Here is a 24,901-nt window from a genome sequence, read left to right as displayed (position 1 = left end):
TTTTGTAAAAGTTATACAAAATATCTTTAATATTTAAGTAAAGGATGCCCACTGAATTATGCCAGATTATTGAAGTAGTCTGTCATCTCTTTATTTGTGATAGACAATGTATCTTCTTCAAAGGCTTTGAACGAAAATCATGCAGGTGAATAAAAAAAAAAGAAAAACAATTTCAGCCTTGGTTGGAATAATTTTCACTGTGAAATCGTTGAAATTCTTATTTTTATGTTGTGTGAACTGACTTAGAGGTGAAATTTGTCCCAAAAAAAAGAAAAAGAAATAAGTATTGTGTCAACTTTTCCCTTTAAAAAAATTACAGAATTAATAGGATACTCACTGTTTTCTTCTCACGCTTGGTTGGTGGAGGTTGCTGTGGTGTAGGCACTATGATAGGGGGTGACGGGGGGTAAACAGACTGTCCTGGGAAGTAGGGTGGACCAGCTGTGGGAACGGGAGCAGGGACAGAGGGTGAGACAGGTGGGTGGTACCTGAGGGGATCTGAATGAATTTGCAAGAAAAGACAAACAAGAACAGAAGAAAGGACATCTTAGTTAAACCTTACAGTCACAGCACTGTAGGCACACAAGAGAGTTAGTGAGTGTTTGTGCTACTCTGTCATTAACTGAGATTTTATGGGTACAGAACTACCACTGCATGTGTATGTGTTGCATTAGTGACTCACGATATGGGGCTGGGTACTCCCCTGGACCTGGTCCAGGATAGAAGGTGCCAGACCCTGGGGGCTGTACAGAATACTGTTGAGGAGGTCCCACGTAGGGTGTACTGGGGCGGTACTGTATAGAGGACAAAAGAGAGAGACAACCAATGAAAACAAGACATGTACTGACCGGTTTAGTCTTTTATTTTTTGGGTCCTTTTTCATTTTTATTTTTTTATTTTTAGCATTTGTGGGAGTTTTTATGGGTTTTAATGGTCCTTTTGATGATCCTTTGAATAATCCACTGAATTCTGTCTAGACCAGTTTATTATGATCTTTTAGTGTTGTTCAGAGGACACGCAAAATATTTGTGCATAACACAAAAGGCAATGCTGCTGCTGGTGCGCAAACTTTATACATCTAATGTGGAGCTATGAGTATAGCTGATACTCTGCTAAAGACATAAAGACCTAGCATGTGGTTTTACTCTTAGATGCTAGTGGAATAATTCTGCATGAATTAAACTGCACAGTTCATAAATAATTCTCATTTATGTTACACTAGAGCGTGTAGTAATCCTCTTGTTCATTCTCTGTCTGAAATAAACTATTTTCCCTCCCTTTCAGATTACTTTTGGCCCACTTCTTTTCTCATTGGCTGCCATTTTCAAACAGAAGATTTCAACAGCAGGTGGGAGGGGCTTCTCTATTTTAAGCCAGAACTTTTTGGAACAGTTTGAAGCTTGGGCTTTTGGCTCTCATACCTGAAAATTTGCATTCACCGAACTTGTTATTTGAAACTTTGGGTACTTTTTATATAAGCACCCACTACTGTTATAGTATAACCATCCATTGAGTTTTACACTTCTGACTCTGTGTCATGGGGGCAGCAGTCTAACCAGAGATGCCTTCAGGTGGATACAAAGGCATTCCCAAACTAACTGACAAATACATCCTATCTCGTGTGCTCTCGGTCAGCTCAAAGATCTTCTCCCGCATGGATGTGCCAGAAAAACACCCTGAAAACAACTTCAGCAGCTGCTTTCAATGCAAAGGAGTAACTGCCCTACTCTGTGGAAGAGACCACATACACTTGAGAGGAGGTTACTTCTATTCGAGAGATCTCTTTCTTAACCACTACAGACTAGCACAGCTCAATTTCTTGGTACATGACAGTGTAAATATATATGACAGAAAATAACAAAAAGCACACTAGGGCCACTTAAAGCAATTGTTAATGTAATCAAAAACTTTAATCTTAAATATGACCATTCATTTTTATTGCTGGGTGCTGTCTAAAATGTTTTCCTGACACTTTAAGTTTGAATAATTAAATATACAGCCACCATAAAACTGGATGAGGTTGGCACAAAGAATGGAAACAGCAGACAAACAACTAGCCTAGCTGTTTCCAAACAAAACATTTTAACACCACCTCTGAAGTGCTCTAATTTACATATTATATATCATTTGAATTCTTATCGGAGTTTCAAATTAAAATAACACAGAAAAGTTGATTTTAATACTCTTGGTGGAAACTTTCCGATACATGTTTTTGCTGAAAAGTAAAAATAAATGTAAGGCCCAATCAGAGTTGAAGAATGGTATTGATAAATAGATAGAGCAACTATTTTAGTAGTCTTAATTGTACCTATAATAGTGACTTCTTTACCTGTGGGATGTAGTACTGTGCAGCCTGGGGGGAAGGGAAAGGCATGGGTGCCATGGTCATCATTATTGGTTGATTAGTGGGGTAGACGGCTGCCGTGGGAGCTTGTGAGCCAGGCCGTATCGAGGGCGTGTTCGTCGGGATGGTGGGCCTTGCAGGCTGCATTTGAGTCCTCTGAAAAAACTGAAGATAACAAGGCAGAAAAAATAGAGAGAGAAACAGCAGAAGACATTGAATACTACCCCAGATACAAAGTCTCATTTCAGCAGTCTGTCATGCTTTTTCTAAACTACAAGCAAGTAGACTTTTAGACCTTTACTCCAGATTTGGTTTTTATCAGCAGCTTAAAAAAGGCCAGTGACCACAACTTTCCCTGAAAGCAATGCTGCAGACAGTTCAGACTGTTTCATTAGACCCACTCTGAAAGTCAAAAACACTTTTATGTCACTTTTCCTCCAAAAATAACCAATAATCTCTTCCTTGAATTATTTACTAAACATCTCTCTGAAGTTTGGATTACATATTTTAGCTGGCAAGAAATGTGATGAATCAGATGAATATTTACATAGTGGCACCAGTCTGAATTTAGCTCACTTTACACACTCAAGTCCTTAATTTTTCATCCTGCCACAAACATCTAACCAGCAGCCTTAAAAGCACGATTAAGTCATTCAAACAGAGATGACATTTGAGTTAAAAAAAAAAATGCCCACAGCACAGAACTGCAATCATCCGACTCGGTCAAACCTCATGTGTACATTGCTGTCGTGATCCCGGGCAGCTTCACAATGTTTCTATTGTTAAAGTGTCCGACATGGTCACGATTGAGGTGGTGGATCATTTGGTTTAGGTCAGATCTCTTGACTCAGATCAAAATTGAGTCAAGAGACTGCTGTCATATCTTTCTCATTACAAAATTTTGTTCTAGCAATTCAGAGTGAAAAAACTAATCAAGGCACAGATGCATTAAAAGAAACAAAGATTGTTTTCTCTGTGCTTTATTTCAGTTCTGTTGTGTATGCTACTGTCTTTACACCACTTCCATTCATGAATGTAACACAATCAGGGTTAAAATATGATTTTATCACAATTCTGGTGATTTTCCTGTTTGGGAATGATGGAACCTCTTTAAATCCATCAAGCAGTCATGATGTTTCTCCTGTCAATAATATATCCTGTTGCCATTTGCTACCAAGATGAATGGGATAGATTAAACTATTTACTATAAACATTGGTGTGTTAATACATTGTTTTGAGTCAAACTTCCGGATATTTTATCCGTCCCTTGTTGCCTTTTTTAATCACAGTTTTATTTGGGATTTATACACAGATGGAGATTTTCTGTGGTATGAATATTAGTAAGATCACGGTATAGCTGGATAAGCAACCTGGAGGCGAGAGATAAAACTGTTCCTCTTTTGACTGCTCATATTACAGGTTTCCTCAGTATATCATCTGCCTCCATCCCACCCCAAACCTTGCATCCTCTTCTATCTCATCAACCCACTACATCCAAAAACCTCTGTGGACTTGGTGGCAGCGTCACCATCTCCAAACCATACATCATAGCAGGTCTCAATACTGTCGTGTAAAACTTCACTTTCACTCTTGCTGCAATCCTCCTGCCAGAAATCACAAGACCAGAGATAGACCTGGTTATGGTTTCCTGGAGAAGGCCCTAAAAACTTTAAGGGAAAGCAAAAGTTTCCAGTTTTTTTTACCTGGAATGTACAACTAGAAAAAAGTAAAAGCTCAGACTTTTAAGAGCCCTTAACTATGGTTTTTGTTTTGGCCAATCTCGCAGCTGTACAGAATGTGCGACACAGGCCACTGACCTGCTCGTCATGCAGAAATATGGTCTTTTCTGGTGTGTCAAAGAGAACAGAAAAACAAAACAAAAACATACAATACTCACAGTCACTCCAGCTACAGTGGCTTTTCAAATACATGTCACAATCACTTAAAAGTTAAACATCAGAGAGGGTCTGTATTTGATTAGCCCAATGAATTTAATATGCTGAAACTTTGTGTGCTGGGCCTGAAGAAAGACCACCACTAACAGCTGTGACCGACTTCCAAATAAGCGGGACTCAAGCTGGGAATACCCAACCACAGTCACAGAGTGCCTCAGTGAAGAACAGAATGGAGAGCAGAATAAACAATGCTGTAAAACAGTCTAAAAATATCCAGGAGGGAAATCACCTTTAACATAATAAATCAACTTCAATGGCTTTATTGTAAATAGCTCTGTGAAAATCTGGGAAATTACCGGAAAAGTCATTATCAGTCTCTGCTGGCAAAGCAAGAGAACGAGACAGAGACAAAAAAATTCAGAACATTATTAACACAAAGGAGCTTTGTCACTTAAAAACAGGCTTAAAACAATCACTAAAACAACTCCCCCACCAAGACTGTAACCATATATACATAAATTAGTCACCTATATAACATAAAACATATTTCCAAGGCAGCAAACACATTTCTTTTCACAAAGGACAAAAAATTATCTAAAAGAACAAATACTTGGGAGGGAATATACAGTTTCTCTCTAATTGTGCATGCTGTTCATTTAACTGTGCAAGGTGATAAAGGATGAGTAATGAATGGGGAGAAAACTAAAAAATTATAAACTGAAAATTCCACTAATGATCCTCCACGGGATAAAAGACAGGACATAGGGGAAAAAATGATGATGAAAGTCCACCGTACTAAGAGTACACTGCAGTGAAGATGAAGGGGTGTATAGGGTAAAAAGTCAGGAGGGATGGGATTATTTGAGCATGATCCTCGTCATGCCATGCAGGTCTGCAGAGACTTTAGACAAAGAGGTAAATTACCTGGATGGGCCTGAATCCTCCCTTGGGTATTGAAAGCAGGAAAAAAGAGAAAAGCCAATAGGAGACCATACTGGTGAGATTTAAGCGGCCACACACATCAACAGAAAGCTGTCCCATTACTTCTATCTAAATGACACAGTACCTGGTTCGGAATCGCTTTGGCAATATATATAACTAATATATATAAAATAATCTCAGAAAATGTGATGGGTAATAATTGGGCAGTAGAGCAGGAAAGACTCAAAAGTCACAGTCAAAATGTCAGATCGGTATTTCACTTGTTGCCATGTGGCACCCAATGTAACATGCACATAACTATTATTTAAACATGCATTTTTAGAAAGGGTTTCTTTGCCAATTGGGATGATTAAACCCTCGTGACAATGAAGTGGGACTTCTCTGCACCAGAGGGATCTCACTGTCACCTGAATCACTGGCTCAGCAAGAGGAGGGAGTGTTACGGGCTGCATGAACGATGAGTTTCAGACACATGTCTATATTATGGAGCAGATGGGCTTCATTTCAGTCCCCTGACCTTCATATGTTACTAGAATTGCCACCAGAGTTTAGGTGAAACCCAGGCAACAACCTCCTGGGATGAAATACGAAAACAAAGCAAAACTACCAAAAACAGCAGGCTTCACCTCAGCTAATTCAAATCACTAATCACATATGTACATGTTAAACAATGACAACGATAATTATAACAGTTCTGGTGTTAATTATAGATGCAAAACAACACGTTTCACAGTTAGAAAATGTACTCATCCTTGCAGATGATTTGCCTCGCAGTGGTTTGGTCCATTCCCTACCATTCCTTAATTCATTTAGTTTGCAAAGAAATAAACATAAAGCACATGATGTGTATGACAATGTTCTTTTCTTCTAGCCATTAATAATTTTTTTTTTTTTTGCATTTCATTAACTTCATGGTTTAATTTTTTTTGCTTCAATGCAGCTACCACATAGTTAAGTAGCAGCCACTCGAATTAGTCCCCTAATACATATTTTTGACCAGTTTGTTTGGCATTTTTTTCCAATATGGTTTGTATCAGTAATTGTGCTATTTAGCACTAATTAGCAGGTATCTGTGTCTGGAGAATGCAGTCGTACATTCAATAGATTCACCTTGCTAACAAAGTCCTTCTAATAATAGCGTTTCTCGCCACTGCTGTCCCTCTGGAGAATTCTCCCACAGACTTTACTTCAGGAGTACTGCGTCTCTCTCTTAACAGAACTACTTTACTGTGATACTTCTATTTTTAACATATTGCTAAAACCAACTCCTCAAACTCAAAAGAAAATGCTGAAAGTGAGTATCTTCATACCATTTAGGGTCACTGGGTTATTTAAACTTACCTAACTTTAGTTTTTAGTCTATGACAAAATATTTGAGTTAACTGAAAAAACTGAAACATTTTTTCAAACGAACTAAATTAAAAATATAGAGGAAATGTCCTTAATTTTCATCTTTTGGATATGGTTTGGTCAAATTTATCAACACAACCAGCCTGAGGAGACTTTGGTGCATGTTTAATGAGATTTAAGATATCTGCATGACAGTGAGTCAACTGCTTTCAAAGTGCTGTCATTATGTCGTATTATCTTTTCTGATTTTCCTAAATCTTGTCCCTGAGAAAAAACCCTTGTATGATGATTTTAAAAAATATATAACTAAAACTAATGAATTTTAAACAAACTCATACTAAAAAAAACTAAACTGAAATGATCAAATTAAATCTGGAGTGTAAGAGAACCCACGCAGGCACAGGGAGAACATAAAAACTCAAAAGTCCACACAGAAAGCTCCCAGGAGCCAATGGATTTAAACCCAGGACCTTCTTGCTATGAGATCAACATGCTTCACAGCTCAAATCTAATAAATAAATAATACAAATAAAACCTTTGATTTTTGAAAATTCAGGTTTACAGAGTCATTTACAGTGAGAAACTCTCAAGCAAACAAATGTTTATTTTAGTGGTAACTAATCTCCAATAACTCTGCTCTTTTGGTTCTCACACATACAGACAGAAGATGTGCTGAAAATCATAACAGCAAGTAAAAATCATGCTTATTTGTAGACAGACTTATCTTCTGACCAAATAAATGTTTGGATCTCTATGCTCACTTTACAGTGCATTGAGTGTGTTTCACTAAAACAATAGCCGTTTTCTCTGTTGGTATAAAAGGCCACTGTTTGTCTCCTCCTTCTTTCCGATTCCACTTCCGTGGTGGCACAAGAAATTTCAGCACCAATTTGTGACAGCCAGAGCGTGCACTTGTTTATGTGTGCGTGCGTCTGTGTTTGTGCCAGTAAACACGCCGGTTCCACTTTGATACCATCCTATTAATAGACTATATGAAATTTGTCTACACTGAAGCAACCAGAAGGTGAGGATGTTACACAGCAAGTGACAGGGGGCACATCTTGTGGACCAGTGGGTGTGAATAACACATCAACCTCATAAACGGGCAGCTGCATGAATCATAGTGGTGTGAATCAACAAACACAAAGATAACAGCAGGCCACATGGATTGAATGTCAGAACCCAGACATGTCTAAGACTCTTAGCATCCACAAGGTAATACACAAACACCATCATAAATCCCAAACTGCAAGACATGAACACATCAACATGCCTCCTATTGACTTTGGTTTACACAGTGTCTACAGTCTAACAGGATCCACAGTGTTATTTACACAGGTATCAGCTATCACCACAGGAAGATGGGGCCAATCCACACACAATTTTTCTAGGCTCTTTTCTTGACTGCAGCCTACCTGACCACTACCTTGTCTTAACACTGAAAAAGAAGTTAAAAAAGCAATATCTTGGTATTTATAGTGGGAACGAATTCCAAAAATATGACAGATTTAGCCACATGAGCATGTAATGTTCCCATTTCTGTTTTTAGGAAATATATTCTATCCAAGAGCTTAGGTGGAATATCATAATTGTCCTGTTTGCATTAACAAAACTGGAGAAATGCCTTAAAACTAAGGTAAAGATTATCACAACAATTCTCTACTATGAAATTAGTAATTTGGTGTCAGATTGATGTCTGCTCCAAAGAAGAGCAAGAATTGACATGCACCTCAGATTACCTGTTTGATTAACAAATTAATTTTAAAAAGTAGGCCCATTCAATTTCACTAATAACATAATAAAGTCGTACAACTGCTGTTTAAGGGCACTTGAGTGGAAGAGTGAATACTTTAAACATAATGTGTACTCAATCCAAACTATAAAAACTAAAAAAAATTGTCTCCCATTCAATTAGAAATAAAATAATGGATACTGAAAGTGTCAAATGAAATGATTCAAAAGAGACACTTGGCTTAGGCCGCAGTCACACGGGCCCACACCCAATCATCTGGCCACCACAGGTCACTATGGAAAAATGTATATTTCCTGACCAATTGCTGAATGGTTGCTGGTGAAACTGGTTACAAAGAGGTATACAGTGCTGTACTGAAGCCCCCCTTGCGGATGCTTTGGTTGCTGGCAGACTGCTGCAGCTGAGCATGGTTTGCGTGGAAGACCCTGACTTGTCTGCAAAGACTCGCCTACTACAGTAAAGCGTAAAACTGAGAACGTTTGCTTTCAAAGTCAAAGCTGAGCTCTCTGGAATGTTTTGACTCAGAACTTTTACCCTGAAGACCAACATTCTCCATTTCCAGTTTTACTACCACTTATTGTTGCTTGGTTATCTAAGGAGCTTGGAAAGAAAGCAACTAGACTTTGTTAAGTTTCTTGAAGACGTTTCACCTCTCATCCCAGAAGCTTCTTCAGTTCTAAAACCAAATGGTGGAGAGTCCCAGGTATTTAAACCCTAGTGGGAGTTGCCCCTTAAGAGGGTCATTGACCTAGTATTGATCATTACCAGCAGAGGTTTCAGGTGAAACCACTGTCAGACCTTGCCTCGCCCTGTCACGTAACATATTGTGATCACCTGATGCAAGACATGAGTGGGCGTTAAGGCAAAACTGCATTGTAGGTGGCAGACAGTTGGTGTGGTAAGCCACCTCCTCTGTTCAAGGATGGTTTTTCACAGTAGACTGCTTCTTTCACTCCTCTTTCAACCAATCAGCCTTCTCTGTCTCTATTCTATTCAGTTCTCTTCTAAAATTTCTGAGTCTTTTCCTATCGAGATGGCTCTTCCATGTTGTGCCATGGGTTTATAGAGTGGCTGTTTGGTTTCCCCAAGTAAGCCAAGAAGGATAACAGCAGCTCTATGGTAAAATTGTATGAACCAACAAAGCATCTCCATCAAAGTTATGAAAAGAGGAAAATGTAGAACTTATAAACCAAAGCTCGCCAACGTGGTTATATATGGCTGCTAACAGCGCTCTCACACTGGCATTTATTGATGATTTCACTGCTGATGGAAGCAACCAGATGAATGCAGAGGTATACAAAAGCAGTCTGTGTTCTCAGACACAAAGCGTCTGATGACGACTTTATGCCCGAGACTTCAAGCAGTCGTTGACTGAAAAGCATTTGCCGCAAACCGTTAAGTATGAGAATTTTGTCTGACTTGATGAGTTTCACTCTGACTACTTTTAAACACCTAAACTTTAATAACTGATTTAAAAGGTCATCATCTACCACACAGTCCTTTCTGTATTGATATCAACCTAAATTGTAAATTTGAATGCAGTGTCCAATATTTCTATTTTAAATTGAAGGTGCTAAAACAAAGTGGCTAAACACAATTCCTAATTTAAAGCATAAGGTAAAACAAAAATTAATATGCAGACAGAATCGCTTTCAAAACTGTCAATATAATGAATAACAGTGGTTGGTCTGTACTCTGCTGTAGACTATGTGTGTTTGAGAAAATACAAAACTGAATAAACTAACCAAGTTATATAATTTAAAAAGCATTAAATGTCAAGGTTTCTTGCAAAATCTTGTGCAAAACATCCTACTTTTTCCACTTAGAACCCAAAGGAATCAATAAATTAAAAGCTGATAAAGGCCAAATAACAGTTACTGGAAGGAACTAATTTCACCCTCAACATAAAAATAAACATGAATAGTTCAAAAAAAGAATCAGGAAACAGCTCGGTGCACCTGACTGGATATCTTGATTAACTAGCAGCACGGAAACATCCCATGACAATTAAACCCTCTTTAACTGTTTCCAAGATTCTTGAAGGCTTTTAAATCTGAGACTATTTTTCTCCTAAGGAACAGCAGACGCCCCACAAACAGGCCATTGCCAACAGGGCCCAGCAAACTGCTTTGATGATGATGATGATGCAAGAGAGGGAGCAGGAGGGGCGTACAGCAGGGGTAAATTACCTGATGGTGGGTTGGTCGAGGGCCCGTAGCAAACTGGTGGGGGAGGGAGGAGAGGTCCAGCAAGGAGATTGAAGCAGTGATGGCAAAGCGGGGAGAAGAGAGAGCATAAGAGAGACACAGATACAGTATAAGATGAGCAATGGAAGCCGACGCTTGGAAGTACAACACAAAACCACAGAGCTACAAAGCTTTAGAGACACATGGCACATGATTCAACACTAGTTCTCAGTCACAGCATGCATTTGCAAATAATAGCTTGCAATTGTTACTTGTAACTACCACATTGAATATAACAGATTTTAAGGCCAGCGAAGACACTGTGAGTAAATGTCAAATGCAGAAAAAATAAATTTGATTGTATAAGGCATACTGCAGTGAAATAAAATGGCTTAAGTGGCAGAATTTAAAACAAGGCTTACTGGACAGTGACTTATTTCCTGTTAGCTATGCTCTTCTGATACAGAAAGACTTACAAACAAAGTAAATGAGACAATATTATACTGAAATATTTTCTTCTAGGCTTTTTGTGGTAAGATTTTTTTTTTTTTAAAGATCATTCCCGCTTTAAAGGTTTTCTTTCAACTACACTGAACATTTCAGGCATATATATTTCAGTCAAAGAGAAGCAGAACCACCAGCAAAACCAAAAGACCTGCTTGGTAGTTAATATCAAGCTTAAAATGGACCTATGATGGTTTTCTGTTTTTTTCCCCCAATTCAAAAAAAGTTGGAATGATTTCTAAAATAAAAAGAAAAATTGCAGTTACTTGCAAATAGAGATTGCAATCTAGAAGTTCAGTTCCTTGGAATTGTTCATCTGCCTGCCTAACGATCCTGGTTATTTGTTCCACTGACGTCTGATGCATTTGCATTACGACGTCATGTAAACGCTCCATATTTTGGTTTGGAAAGTATCCAAGGTGGCATCAAGAAAAGCGCTCCAAAAAAAAAAAAAAAAAAAAAAAAAAAGGACGTGAGGCTCACTTGCAACACAAGCAGAGCTTTGATCACAACAAAGGGGGGAAATACCTCCAACATGCTCAAACATTTGACCACAAAGCTAAATTCATATCATGTCCCATCCCGACTTGCAAACCACATAAACCTGTATTTTATTCACAATACAATACAGAAAACATATCAAATGATAAGGTGGGAAAATTTAACTTTTAACAAGCAAATTTTAGCTTATTTTGAATTTGATGGCAGCAACACGTCTCAAAAATGTTGGGATTTGTTTTTACAACCACCTGTAAACATCTGGAAACTGAGGACAGTAGTTGCTAGAGTTTTGACAGGACAATGTCACCCTACTCTACAGAGTCTAGCTGCTCAACAGTTCTGGGTCTTCTTTGTCTTATTTTTTCATTTCATGATGCTCTAAATGTTTTCAGTTATTTAAAGGTCTAGACTGCATGGAGGGCAGTTCAGCAATCAGACTCTTCTACTACAAAGCCTTGAGCATTGTCTTGCTGAAAAATGCAAGGGCTTTGCTGAAAAGGACATCATCTAGATGACAGCAGATATTTCTCTGATGCTTTTCCAAATGTGCGAGCTTCAAATTCTATAGGCACTAATGCATTCCCAAATCATCTGAGATGTAGACTTTAAAACTGAGCACTCATAACAAGCCAGATGGTCCTTCTCTTTAATCTGATGGATGTAGCGTCAATGTTTTCCAAAAAAAGATTCAAATTTTGATTTCTGATTGCAAACAGTTTTCCGCTTTAGTTCTAGCGGTTTCTTTTATGTACCACTTGCTTTTTTAGCCAAGTTATTTGAAATGTGTTGCTGCTAAAATTTGTCATCAAACTCTTAAAATCTCAGTTTAAACATTTGATATGATTTCTATTTTCTTTTGTAAATCAAATATGGGTGTTGAGATTTGCAAATCATTGTGCTCTGTTTTAAATGTAAATAAATTCCAACTTTTTTAGAATTGGAGTTTGTGTATATATTCTTACAGTGTTGGATGTTCACATTAAACATGTCATAGTTGTTAATGAGGTAAGCATATCCATAAGTAATCCCTATGAGAGAAAAACAGAACCCATATGCTTTTTAAATCTTCTGTTGGTGAGAGGCAGCCAATCAGATGAAATTTAGCTTAAAAGGAGGTTGACCTTAAAGGGAAAGGAGGTGAAATCATTCATTTCAGTCAGAACTATGGGACCCAGTACAAGTCAAGTAATCGTTTTTATGCAAAGCCATTGTAGGAAAGTCAAAGAATAAAATAAACGGAACTAGAAATGAGCGCAACAGGTCCACTTTAAGCTTCCCTTAGAAAGTGAGTAAAGCTTAGATAAAGAATTGCCACTTTGATGTAATTTACATTCCTTTATTCTGCACAAGAATTGTATTGAAAAGCCTGAATTTAACATGATGACACACCTGACAACACCTGAACAGCTCTTACTTACTCTCACTAACTGCAACATCTGAATTCTGATTATTCAAAACATGATAAAAAATACTGATCCCAGGACTGATCTGAATTTTCTTTCCTGTAGCTAAAAGTTAATTTCCTACTATTTCTCACTGTCAGTAACTGTATAAAGTACTAAATGCAGATGAAAGGAGGAAAAAAAAATACACCAAAAGGGACTCATTTCCAATATGTTACCACCAACAACAAGCCCATAAATGAGGGGGACCTTATTAAATAAATATAGCCTGTATCGAGGTACCTCAGTGCCACAATCAAGCTAAGATCAATCATCAATTTACGTGGATTTTCTTCGTAAAGCTATAAAACAGAGTTCCACTAAAACACAAAACTGTTTGGGTTCTTGGAGGCAGGTGTGCTGTAAATCCAGCACCAGAGTGGCACTCACCGGGCGACTCTGTGGCTGTGCATTCATTGGCTGCGTCTGGGGAGAGTACACTAAAGGTGCGGAGCCAGCATTTTGCCCAGGGTTGTATGGAGACTGTAAAAAGAAGAAATAGAAACAGAAAAAAAGAAGGCTTAATGTATACTGAGCAAAAAATGTGCAGCAATCAGTCCCTAGTCATTTAAGAGAAAGTGCACTGCAAAGGACCTAAACTATAGACAACACACTAAAACACAGCACTAAATAATTTTGGGTGTAGCTGGGAGAAAGTGTTTTCAATCAGGGTTTATGTACTGTGCAAAGATAATTGGTACCCCCAAGGACTGCAAATCCTGTGTTCCTTTATTTTTCATCTAGTGTGCAGTGGAGCTAAGCAGAGGTGGGTTTAAGCAGATCTGCGTACTCTTCTTCATCGTGCTGCTGGTGTGATGGTGATAATTTAAGTTTGTGTTGGCTGACAAAACTATTTATAGAAAGGCTGGTGAATGACTAGAGCTGCTTTAGGGTGAGGCAGTGGGCCATTAGTTTACCACGGTAAAAAGGAAGAACTGGATTCCTTGCAAGCATTGTCACATTCTTCCAGAGAAGCTCAGTCACAGAGTCAACATGCTTTAAAGTGAAAGCAGCAAGGCAGCAGCAGTGTCACTGATGTTGTTTATGTCTTTGTGATTAATAGACTGACCTTTCACAAAGTTACCTGTATACATCTAGGTGTTTTTCAAAATGAAAAGAGGAAGCACCTGGATGCAGTACCTAACTAAAAAGCGACAAGCGTGTGAATCTTCTCATAATGCTCAACTCTGATTTATTTCTGCTTTGCCCTTGTAAATTCTGTCATAGCCTCACCCAATCTCCATCAAACGGGTTAGGATTTTACTGTAGTTACAGACAGAGAGGAAAGCGTCCTTGCTGGATTTCTACCCAATATTTATCCCATGCCTAAATCTCAAATATAAAATCGGTCACAGTATGTCTACTGTGATCATGGCATATATGGATTCATACACACATGCATATCTCGATTTAAAGGGGATTTATTTGCTTTTTGTTTTCCTTCCTGTCATACAAATAGAGTACTGACCAAAGTGTCAAACGATGCGATCCACATAAGGCACAGGTGTCGAACTCCAAGCCTCGAGGGCCGATGTCCTGCAGGTTTTAGATGTGTCCTTGATCCAACACAGCTGATTTAAATCACTAAATTACCTCCTCAACATGTTTTGAAGTTCTGCAGAGGCCTGGTAATGAACTAATCATTTGTTTCAGGTGTGTTGACCCAGGGTGAGATCTAAAACCTGCAGGACACCGGCCCTCGAGGCCTGGAGTTTGACACCCCTGACATAAGGTATGCCCTTAATCTCGCCTCACCCACCAGCTTTTTAAACCTTTTGTTTGTGTTGGGCAGCCAATTAAAATACAGTTTGCTTAAAGGGGATGGAGCTAAAACTGCTTTCAAACAAAAGGTGAATTGAGGAGCTGAACTAAGGTTCGCCATAAGATAAATCCTGTCAAATAATGCATCTACTCTACAGATAGAGCTGGAAATTAGGACAATACATCCGCTTTAACAAGCCCCCAACACAATCAAATATTTTATAGAACTGCTTTTTATACTGCTTACTTGACCAGTGGGACAAAATGTCAAATAACTAATATTTAAGCTTCTAAACATAATTATCAGTATAAAACTGTGAATTAATCCAACATAACTTAATAATACTCTCATAATAAGGTTGAGTTTGTGTTCTAATTCTCTCACAAAATCTTACAGGTCAAGTAAACATTCTTTCTAAGTACGCATAAGCCCTATAGGAGACTGGAAAAATCAACAGGCCGGACTGTTTATCTCCCTTTTGCCAGATCCATGCTGAGGTTGCTAACTTTGGAACCCTTGTCAAGATTAAGCAGGTACTGTGTGTAGAAAACAGTGAATGGATGTTTTCCTATAGGCAGCAGTGCGCAAGACCTGCTCTCTTAGATTTTGTGGCGGTGTTCATCATGTAATCATGTGAATTTCATTAAAAGAAGACACTCATGCACACATGACTTAGCGCTGCATTAGAAATGTTGTGAAATTAGAGAAGTGACAAACATGAAAATGAAGGCTGACGTAAGAAAGGAGAACAAAAGAACAAAGGGTAGTGTGTAGGCAACATGACCAAAACTAATACAGGGTGTCTACAGGTATAAAAAAAAATAAATAAATACAATTTAACACACATCAAATGTGGAAATATAGTTGTTCTATGTGGACACACTGAACCCGTTTCACAATAAACATGAAAATGCAGAGAGGATGACGGCGGTCACAGTGACAAACTCACCCCTCCGCCTGCCTCCCAGCCCTTAGGGTAGCGATATGGGGAAGCTGTGGGTACTGATACCTGAGAGAGCGCCGGGGAATGGGCATGACCAGGCGGGGTGCCCGGCAAATTAGTGTGTCCCTTTGTGATGTCGTGAGCAGGGTAAGAAGGACCATGCCTGGACACCTGTATGAAATGAAGCAGTAAAATTAAAGATTTAAACAAAATGATATATTATGCCAGGCTGGTGCAGAGGAGGAACAGCAGTGGCGGGGCTCCACAGGTCATTAGTCCTCCCTCCTGCTGAGGGATGTAAATTAAGCGCTCAAGCAGCAGGATTAGCCCCTGTATTTATGCAGAGGTGAAGACCTTCAAACATGCATGGCTGCTGAAGGCTGCTGCACTTTGCTAAAAACTCGACTGCGGCCTCTTCTGTAGCCTGCTGTGCAAGTATGTCTGGGCCTCATATGGCAAAACTGGGTCAAATAATCTGTGATAGATAGAGAATATTCTGTGCAACAGATAGAAGTGAGTCATGTCAAACAGGCTTGAGCCACAGGGAAGGGTTCAGGGTGGGTACCGGCGGTGAGCAGTATCAGACAAAGCTGAGATTTTTTATTCAGCTCTCTGTGGTGTGGCAGGATGGGCCTTGGCAGCTGTAGCTATGGGCTGGCCCCACTGCAGGTGCTGCTTGTTGCTGCAGCAGGCCTGAAAACACCAGGGAATGAGACAGGATACTGCAGGAAGAAATCAGTAAGCAGACAAGGAGGGGAAATGGAAAGCTAGGCAAGCCTCCCTCTTCTCTTTTTTTCTCCTCTAACAAGGGCTGCTTTTCTATGTTGAGAGATTTAAAAACTCTGCTACTAAAATTACAAACTCTCAACTTCAAATGTTTGTAACCTTTATAGCCAATACTCTGCACAGTCTCTATAGTATCTCTGCATCTCCACTGTGTGGCCCACTTCCCTCAGATGACCTGGGATAAAGCAACTAATCTAGCTGCTGTTACCAGGGGAGGAGCCTGCATTGCTTCAGGCAAGTGACTGACTCTGAGGACATACAGTGTGATGGGATGGGGGAGGGGAGGTAAGCAACTGTATGGGGGCTGTACATGAGGGGGAAGAGAAGAAAGAGCGGCTGAGTAAACCCCACTATCACCATACAGAGCAACAGCTTCATGCAACGAGTGCCGTTTATTTCCACCAGTGTCATCATTGTTGCAGTTTTAACCCCCCCAAAAACTTTCTTGAGAGCTTGAAAAATCTCATAAAGCCTCCAATGTTTTCAGTGTTGTCAGGTTGCAAAGAATAAACAAAGCTCACAGCTGAACAGCCCATCTCCAAGCACACAGCATTTCCTCGTCTAATGTGCAGCTGCTTACTGTACCTTCCACAATTCAGAAATGTTATCAGGGCAGGAAACATCTTCAGTGTGGTGTCAGAAAAAAAGGTCAATTCTAGCGTACTGTTAAATGCCAGACCCTGTAAAAATAGACACATTTTCCCCTAATAAATCAAAAGGTTAAAAAACAACAACCCTTTTTTGTTATTTACCCTGTTTATGTGCCCTCCTTTCATTAAATATCCGTTAACATCTATTTGAGGGTGCTGCGATTAATCAAATTTGATTTTCAGCGATCATTTCGGCTTTCAAAGTTTATGAAAACAAGATTGAGATGAAAGAATAATCGAGCCACATTTGTTTTTTACAGTGATTCTCTAATTGATGACACACTGTCTTGAGTTTTAAATTCAACGCATGTACCATTACACTTAGCTGCCCCACCCAAAAAATCCTAAATTCACTCCCTGCCCGGCTGTGCCAAAGTTTGGTTCAGATCACTTTTTATTGATCCATTTTCTGTTGAATTATATTTACAGTTCAAGAAAATCCAATGTTAAAAACTGCATGAGTGCATGATGTAAAAATCAATGATAAACTGAGTCTATGTGAGACATCAATATTTAGCTGAATTAATTACAGGGGGGGGAAAGCATCACGTTTTATAATGGCTACTATCTTTATATAAATTGTTAAATCAATATCAGGCTGATTAATTGGTTTTGACATAACAGTCATGTGACTAGATCATGCGACAACATAGAAAAACATTCAAAACCCTGCAGCCTGCAACAAGCGAACACTGCTGATTTTTATACATTAGTTCTTTGTCTATTTTCAGCCTAGCACTTGCTCCTGGATCTGCAGTATTTTTCAAGCATTTTCCAAAAAAAAGAAGAAAAAAAAGGAAAAAGAAAATTTTATTCTGTTTATTCACAAGGTGTTGCACAACAGGCACAGGTGGTTTGGTTTTGCCTTGAATAGTTCAGAAAGCGCTCAAACAAATCTAATCGCTGCTCGCCACATATTGATTATATTTCTAGTAGAATCGAGCAGGGCTAGCAAAAATGCTTTTTGCTGATATTTGTGGTCACGCTAATCTTCCTGGGTTTGCTCTGTTTCACTGAGTACGTGGGCGAGGGGGGCAAGAGGTGAGCGGACAGGTGAAAGTAAAATAAAATTGTACTGTAAGTACAATAAAGGTTGTTGACAGCAGGGCAGGTAGTCCTGGTCAGAGCACTGGCAACTCTGCTGCTCATAATGATATAATACACCTCCATCAAGTGCAAGAGGCCAAGTTTTGACCCAGTCCTCCATCTGGCTCAGCAAGAGCAATACTGGTAATGTTAAGCGCACAAGTGCATGTTTATTCTTCTTTCATGTTTATAGAACAACCAAATTAAAAGAGAACTCAAAGAAAGAGCTTCAAAATCTGAAATCTGTGAAACAAATTATTATTTTCTTTTTCTGTGAAAGAACCGACAGATCAAATATCTTGATATGAATGAAAGTTAGATTCCTCCACATTCTCCAGTAATCTACCCACAGAAGTGACTTTTAAGAACTTTTTAATACACAATGCTAGATGCAAGATAATATGATATTTTTTTTAAATCTCAGATACCTAATGCATCAACTCTATCACTGATGTTGGTGTATTTTGGTGACTTGTGTTTCTGTTTAACATTTTACAAAAATTAAGCTGAAAACAGAAACACAATGAAAAACAAAAAGGGAGACTTGGAAAATCATCATTCTTATCTAAGCTGAAAACCAAAAAAAACTATTCCTATTCTGTTCATTCACAAGGTGTGTCACAATAGGCACAGTTTCTGTTCTTTCTGCTAACTGCTCGCCTCATTAAGATTGCTACGCTGGGCTTATTTTGTCTTTAGAGAGGCACAGTAGGTGTGGCTGGTCACCGACTACCAGGCAATACGCAGCCTCTAAAGTTCAGGCAAATCTAATTGTCTACCAAATCCTCCTAACTCATATGTTTATGCTCCAGGCATGTGACAACAGAAACGCACTACAAATTATGTAAATATTATCATGACAAAGATATGATGAAGAAAATGTTAATTAATTCCTGAAGGAGTCAGTAAATGGCAGAGGTACCCTGAGGGAACCAATCTGCAGATCAGGCCTGCTGAGATCTGATCACAAAAGAATTTCCTTACACGTATGTGCTCTTTTAAATTACAAGCACACATGCATGTTTGCACAGTTTGTATTATTATTGCCCAGTTTCATACAATCCTAATGTCAAACACTGGACTGACAGCAAACAGGATCTCCACCATTATAGTCTTGGGCACTCTTAACATCGAAACGAGTAAAAAAGATTTCTGGTTAGAAAGTGTTTACAGTCACCATGCTGACGAAATTGCTGCTGCGTTTCAGCATAAAGCCTTCTCTTTGTTATTGCTACAAATAATGTTGTGCGATGTTGTAGCACCATCATTATAAAATGACAAACTGACAGGTAAATTAACCTACTGAACAGCTTTGGGTAACAACAAGCCAATCTACTCAATTTAACTTTAAATTGTTTACTGTGCCACATAAAGCTGGGAGATAAATAGTATGAGGATGCTAACAGCAAAAGGCAGCAGTGTGGAGGTTCTTCACGCCTGCAGCAGCAACAGATTTTCTTCATGTGTTTACAAAACTTTTCCACTTTTGTACTTAACTGCAAACTGAGGCCGTGTAAGTGGACATGACTGCAAAGCTCACACAACAAGGAGAGGAATGCTATCTCTGTCTGTCTTTCTGACTCTCATTCATGTTATGTCCATTTTGGAACGTTTTTAGTATGACATGTTCTTGTCAGTTCGACAGGAATTCAGCTCCATTCTGCACTCAAAGTGAAACAGAGTGACATCAGGAAGAGGAAAAACGAGTACAACTGTAAGACAGGAGTATGAAGCAGCCTACTGCTCTTACACCGAGCTGAAAAAACGCCAACTAGTACAAGTAACTTGAATAATGCGGTACTGGGCTGTGAATAACTCTGGTATTGAGCTGAGGCCATGATAACAACATTGTACAGCAACTGGAAAATTCTGGATCTGTCCATCCTTAATTTTAAGTATCTTTTTTCCCCCTTTTTTTGCTACCGCACATATTAAATACTTTCACTTTAATTTCACAGGCAAAGAGGAGTGCCGAGTCAGCAGGAAGTCTTTCTCTTCCTGTAATACATACCTGGAACATTTTACTAGTTTTCGGGGTTAACTGTAAAGCTTCAGATTTAAACTCCCAACAACCCATACCAATGTTGGTGTGTAAACCTAGGAAAACAGCATTTTGGTAAAAACACACAGAGGGGCCAGGAGGTCAGCCATCAGTTTGCTTCTTCTAGCTCACTGGTTAAAGGCACCAAAATTTGGCAATAAATACCAAATACAGAATATTTTTTATGAAAACATACTGACATCAGCAGAATGGAATGATTATTTTCTCTTATCAACTATGATACATAATGGTATTTTCAGCTGTTCCTTTATTTCCCCAAGCGGTCACAATAGCAGAGGCATCCACATGTTAATTTGACACAATCCTAGTAGTATAGCAGCTTGTGAGCTTTGAGGCCGGGTTTTGCGTCTCCTCCATGTGTTAACCACTACACCACAAAATTACAATGACATAATACATAACAAATAGAATGACATAATTCCATATTACAAAAAAATTATTATATGTTTTCAGGTTTTACCTTCATGAATGAATGGTTGTACACAACCGCATTAAATTCAGTAACCAAATTAAAATAAGCAATAATTTGTGTGACTTATGTGACCATAATAAAAGTGTGTGCAAAAGCATAAAGTCAGTACAACAAATCAGAGTCTTCAGTGTGTGTTTTTACTTAAAGTGTAACCTTCCTGCATATGCACTGCAGCATACAGTATATACAGGTGGATATGAATGTAACAGTGTCTGAAAAGAGGGGCTGCATGCAGTGACTCACGCTGTAGACTGCAGCGACTCCAGGCTGTGTAGGGAAGATTCGTTCGTCCAGTGATGGCTGAACCCGTGGGATTCTGGAAAGAGGATGTTAAGGGAAGTTCTTCAAGCAACAGGAGATAAAAACTGGCATCCTGCTAGGTCACAGACAAGTAAGATTCCTGTCATATTTTAGAAGATGTGTTGCTGAGTCTAAATATGGCTGATTAAAGCATGCAAAGAGAACTGATCTGTTATGTTTAAGAGTTAAAAAAACAACAAAAAAAACACAAATCCACTGAAAAATGTTCTGCAGTTTAATTTAATTAAATACATTCAGATCATCAGAGGGCTTCCCTCAGACCCCATGTCCTGTAGCTCAATTTCAAGGATCCCCCCCCCTCCAACCATACAAACCCCGCCTAAAATGCCCCATCTCTGAGAGTACACTATGTACCTTCACCATTTTGCAAGAGTTAAAGGGAAAATCTGAAATGGATTTCTGTGCTACTTCAGGCTGGGGGGCAGCTGGAGCACAAGAGTGAGGACTGAAACAACTATTTGGCAGCACAGCGCAAAATACATTTAATATTAATTCCCTTCACCTTCAGCTGTGTGAAGAATAAGAGGTTAAACAAAAACTACAACATAGCACAAAAGAAAATCTATAACACTCGAGGGTTTAATAATTGTTTGCAGTGAAACCAGAGTATTTGATCACTTTCTTTAAAGCTTAAGAAAGATATAATAAATGAAGACATCACTGAGATGTTAGAAGAGATAAAAGGGGGAATGTGTAAAATCCATACAGAAAAGGGAAGGCCTGTGTTTAGTAACCTGCTCAGGCAGTTGTGTGCGACAGACAGGCTCACACACTGCTGATCACATGATTTAAGGGAAACCGAACGTCTGGCTTTCTTCCTTTCACCCAAATCACACCTCCCTTTGCCCTAAACTCCCTTCCTTAGTCCTGCTCTTGCCTGCAGGGCCCGTCATCTCTCTGGGACCCCTGCCAGCACTGCTACTCGTAACGAGATAAGACAGAGTGAAAAGAATTATTTAAAGAGAAGGCTGCGAATCAAAACACGGAAGCACAGCAGGAAGCATTATCAGTTTCATTACCGAGGAATTTGGAGAAGGAAGACAAAAAAAAAAAAAAAGAAGAAAAAAAAAAAATCCCACACCCACCCACACTACACACATACAAAGATGTTAGGAGTAATTAGAAGCTCAGTCCCATCACAATGATTTGACAGTCTATGTGAGGAAGAGTACAAAAACTACGTGGAAGATGGCATTTACAGTTTTCACCTTCTTTTTATTGGTGCTTTGAGAGCCAGACAGCAAACATTTCCCACATGACAGGTTTCTTCAATGATTTGCAGACTACACATGATAACTAGAAAAGCAACATCCAAGAAATGCAGCATTCGAAAGTAGGCGAAAAATACGAACTATACACAGAAAATGAAACAAAGTACTTTTAAGCAAATATGTCACGCTTCTCCCGTGAGCATCTCTTCGTTTTATACCACCATACTCAGAAACTGAATCTTTTGTCCTTACATTTTTAATGATATTACTCAGTGTTCTAGGAAATGTGACTAACATCAATATTTTCTAAGTTGCAATAGTAAAAAATTAGTTCAAAGTTACTCTTTTTTAACCTCCCTTTGTGTTGAGATTTTAAACTTAGAAGTGTCTTTACATCACACCCATACAGTTCATGAATATAGGCTGGTAACCAAGCTTCCTAGTGTTAACTACTCCAACAAACACTTTTTTTGTTGGCATTTGTGTCAGTCTATGACTGACACAAATGACACACATTTCTAAATCTTCAATCAACTGCATCTAAAGGATGTCGCTATTACAGCCAGAAGGAAATTTGAAAACAGTGACGCCACATTTCTTACAACATTGTTTGCTTTCAGATTCAAGATTTCTGTCAGTGCAACTGTATGATTTTCCAAGTCTGACCACAATGTAGAAAAGATTATGTGTGACTCAGGTGTGCAAAGGTTTGACGTTATTAATTCATCTGCCAGTATTGCCATGCCAGCAGTGATAAAAGGAGTTGATGAGGTTGGAAACCATCAAGCCTGAGAGACAATTTGGAAGCAGCTTTTAATTCCAAACCCTTCTAAGGAGGGACAAAAAGACAACTGGGGAAGACGAGGCAGATACACCTGGTAAGAAAGAAAAAAAAAACTAACCAAAAACTGGCAGGTCTAAGCTTTCGACCACAGTCGCCAAATTCTAAGAATGAGTCACTATTTAAACGGCTCAAAGGCAGCACGCAGATTTCTGTTGTCTGAGAAGGAAATCACCTGCAGCCAGTCAGTCCAAGATATACCTTTCTGTAACATGCTTTGTGCCACACAAGTTTTTATGAAATATATACTTTGGTCTTTTAATTCTGCTACTCTTAACCCTGTTACATGTTTGCTTCATAATAAGTTTAAAGTAAGTTTTCCATGGTATATTTCATTCTGCTTTTATTTTATACATTTTCTTTTAAGATAATATGCAAATTAAAAACATTTAATTGCTTTCTGCAAAGCTCTTCTTTCTGTGAAAGGCAACACATAAATAAATGCTGTTTTCCTGCTGCTGGGAAAACATTAGTCATTTCTTAAGCTTGATCACTTTTTAATTGTTATGTTTTGAGTAAATTTGAGCGTTTGATTATTATACTCCATTACACTTATTTAATCAGAGAACTGGCCAAGTTTTTGGTTTTGCCAAATTCTATATCTGTAAATTGTAAATGGCCTGTATTTGTATAGCGCTTTACTTAGTCCCTATGGACTTTACACTACATTCAGTCATCCACCCATTCACACACATTCACACACTGGTGATGGCAAGCTACATTGTAGCCACAGCCGCCCTGGGGCGCACTGACAGAGGCGAGGCTGCCGGACACTGGCGCCACCGGGCCCTCTGACCACCACCAGTAGGCAACGGGTGAAGTGTCTTGCCCAAGGACACAATGACCGAGACTGTCAGAGCCGGGGCTCGACCCGGCAACCTTCCGATTACAAGACGAACTGCCAACTCTTGAGCTGCCCTCCAACTAGATCTGCAACTAGAAATGATGGTGGTTTCACACATTCTTAGTTTTCCTTCCATATTAAAAGTTCTTGCGGTTTATTTTAAGTTTATTGAGTCTGTAGAAGAAAATTAATACTGCAGTGGTATATCAAGGTGATCGTGCATCATTCATGTCAAGCTCTCCATGCGGGTGGTCGAGCAACCAGATGGATGCAGACACTTTGCAATCATGCTCTACTGTGTGCATCAGGCATAACCATATCAGTAGATGACTGCACTAATTAGACATTAGCCTTTTTTTTTAATCTCCATTAATTGTCTGCTTTGGGAAGGAGGCCAAGCACAATGTCAATCTAAAGGCTTACAGTTCAAAAATGAGAGTGCCAGTGCTGCTGAAATATAACCTATAACATCAAGCTGATCAGAAGGGGGGGGATTCACATTTGACCCATGGACAAATTCAAGAAATATTTGAGGATATATAATCACAAACCGATAACGAGATAGTAACATTTGCCGTAAAAGTTGCTCATTCTGAAAAAGGAAAAAAGAAAGTGTAGTTTCTTATATTGGGAGGTACATTTTTGGTCTAAAACAGACAGACACATCTTTCGTGTTGAGATCCCAAAGTAGCATCAAACACTACTCCCTGTCCTCGACCCCTCCAGTGACCTATAAGCTTCATTTAAGAAGGAAAAGCTGCAGCGGTCCCTGCTTCATCATTAGCTTACTGGAAAGCCACTTAAGTGCTGAATGTGCGAGAAGCAGAGAGGGGAAGACAGGAGGAGATACAGCTTTACACATAGTAAACGTCTGATCAGGAGGATGATATGGCTCAAAAAAACTAATCCTGAATAAATGAATGAATCAGAGCTATAAAGTTAACAACTTCAAGAAATCGCGACAAGTATCCAAAACAAAGAAGCAAGAGAGGGTCTAATGGAAATG

General features: G+C 39.0%; 1 protein-coding gene across 5 annotated transcripts in view; it reads right to left on the bottom strand.

The window, feature by feature from the left end:
* eif4g3a (eukaryotic translation initiation factor 4 gamma, 3a) overlaps window positions 1-24,901 on the bottom strand; it is a 69,120-nt gene that overhangs the window by 35,121 nt on the left and 9,098 nt on the right. For 3 of the 5 annotated variants that reach the window (XM_085353428.1, XM_085353429.1, XM_085353430.1), the window contains exons 2-8: window positions 20,922-20,994; window positions 15,629-15,793; window positions 13,308-13,400; window positions 10,474-10,506; window positions 2,330-2,509; window positions 683-794; window positions 338-498 (exon numbers count right to left, since the gene is read on the bottom strand). In XM_085353428.1, the coding sequence (XP_085209554.1) occupies window positions 338-498; window positions 683-794; window positions 2,330-2,509; window positions 10,474-10,506; window positions 13,308-13,400; window positions 15,629-15,793; window positions 20,922-20,994 (817 nt within the window). Of the gene's footprint in view, window positions 1-337; window positions 499-682; window positions 795-2,329; window positions 2,510-10,473; window positions 10,615-13,307; window positions 13,401-15,628; window positions 15,794-20,921; window positions 20,995-24,901 lie in introns of those variants that run through there. The other 2 variants (XM_085353431.1, XM_085353432.1) reach the window with 2 other exon arrangements.

Source organism: Diplotaxodon limnothrissa, linkage group LG5, assembly GCF_057381915.1.
Source record: "Diplotaxodon limnothrissa isolate DT_005_m linkage group LG5, D_limnothrissa_male_GT1.1, whole genome shotgun sequence".
NCBI classification, from domain to species: domain Eukaryota; kingdom Metazoa; phylum Chordata; class Actinopteri; order Cichliformes; family Cichlidae; genus Diplotaxodon; species Diplotaxodon limnothrissa.
Note: the sequence above shows the minus strand (reverse complement) of the source record. Positions and strands in the feature narration are given on the sequence as shown.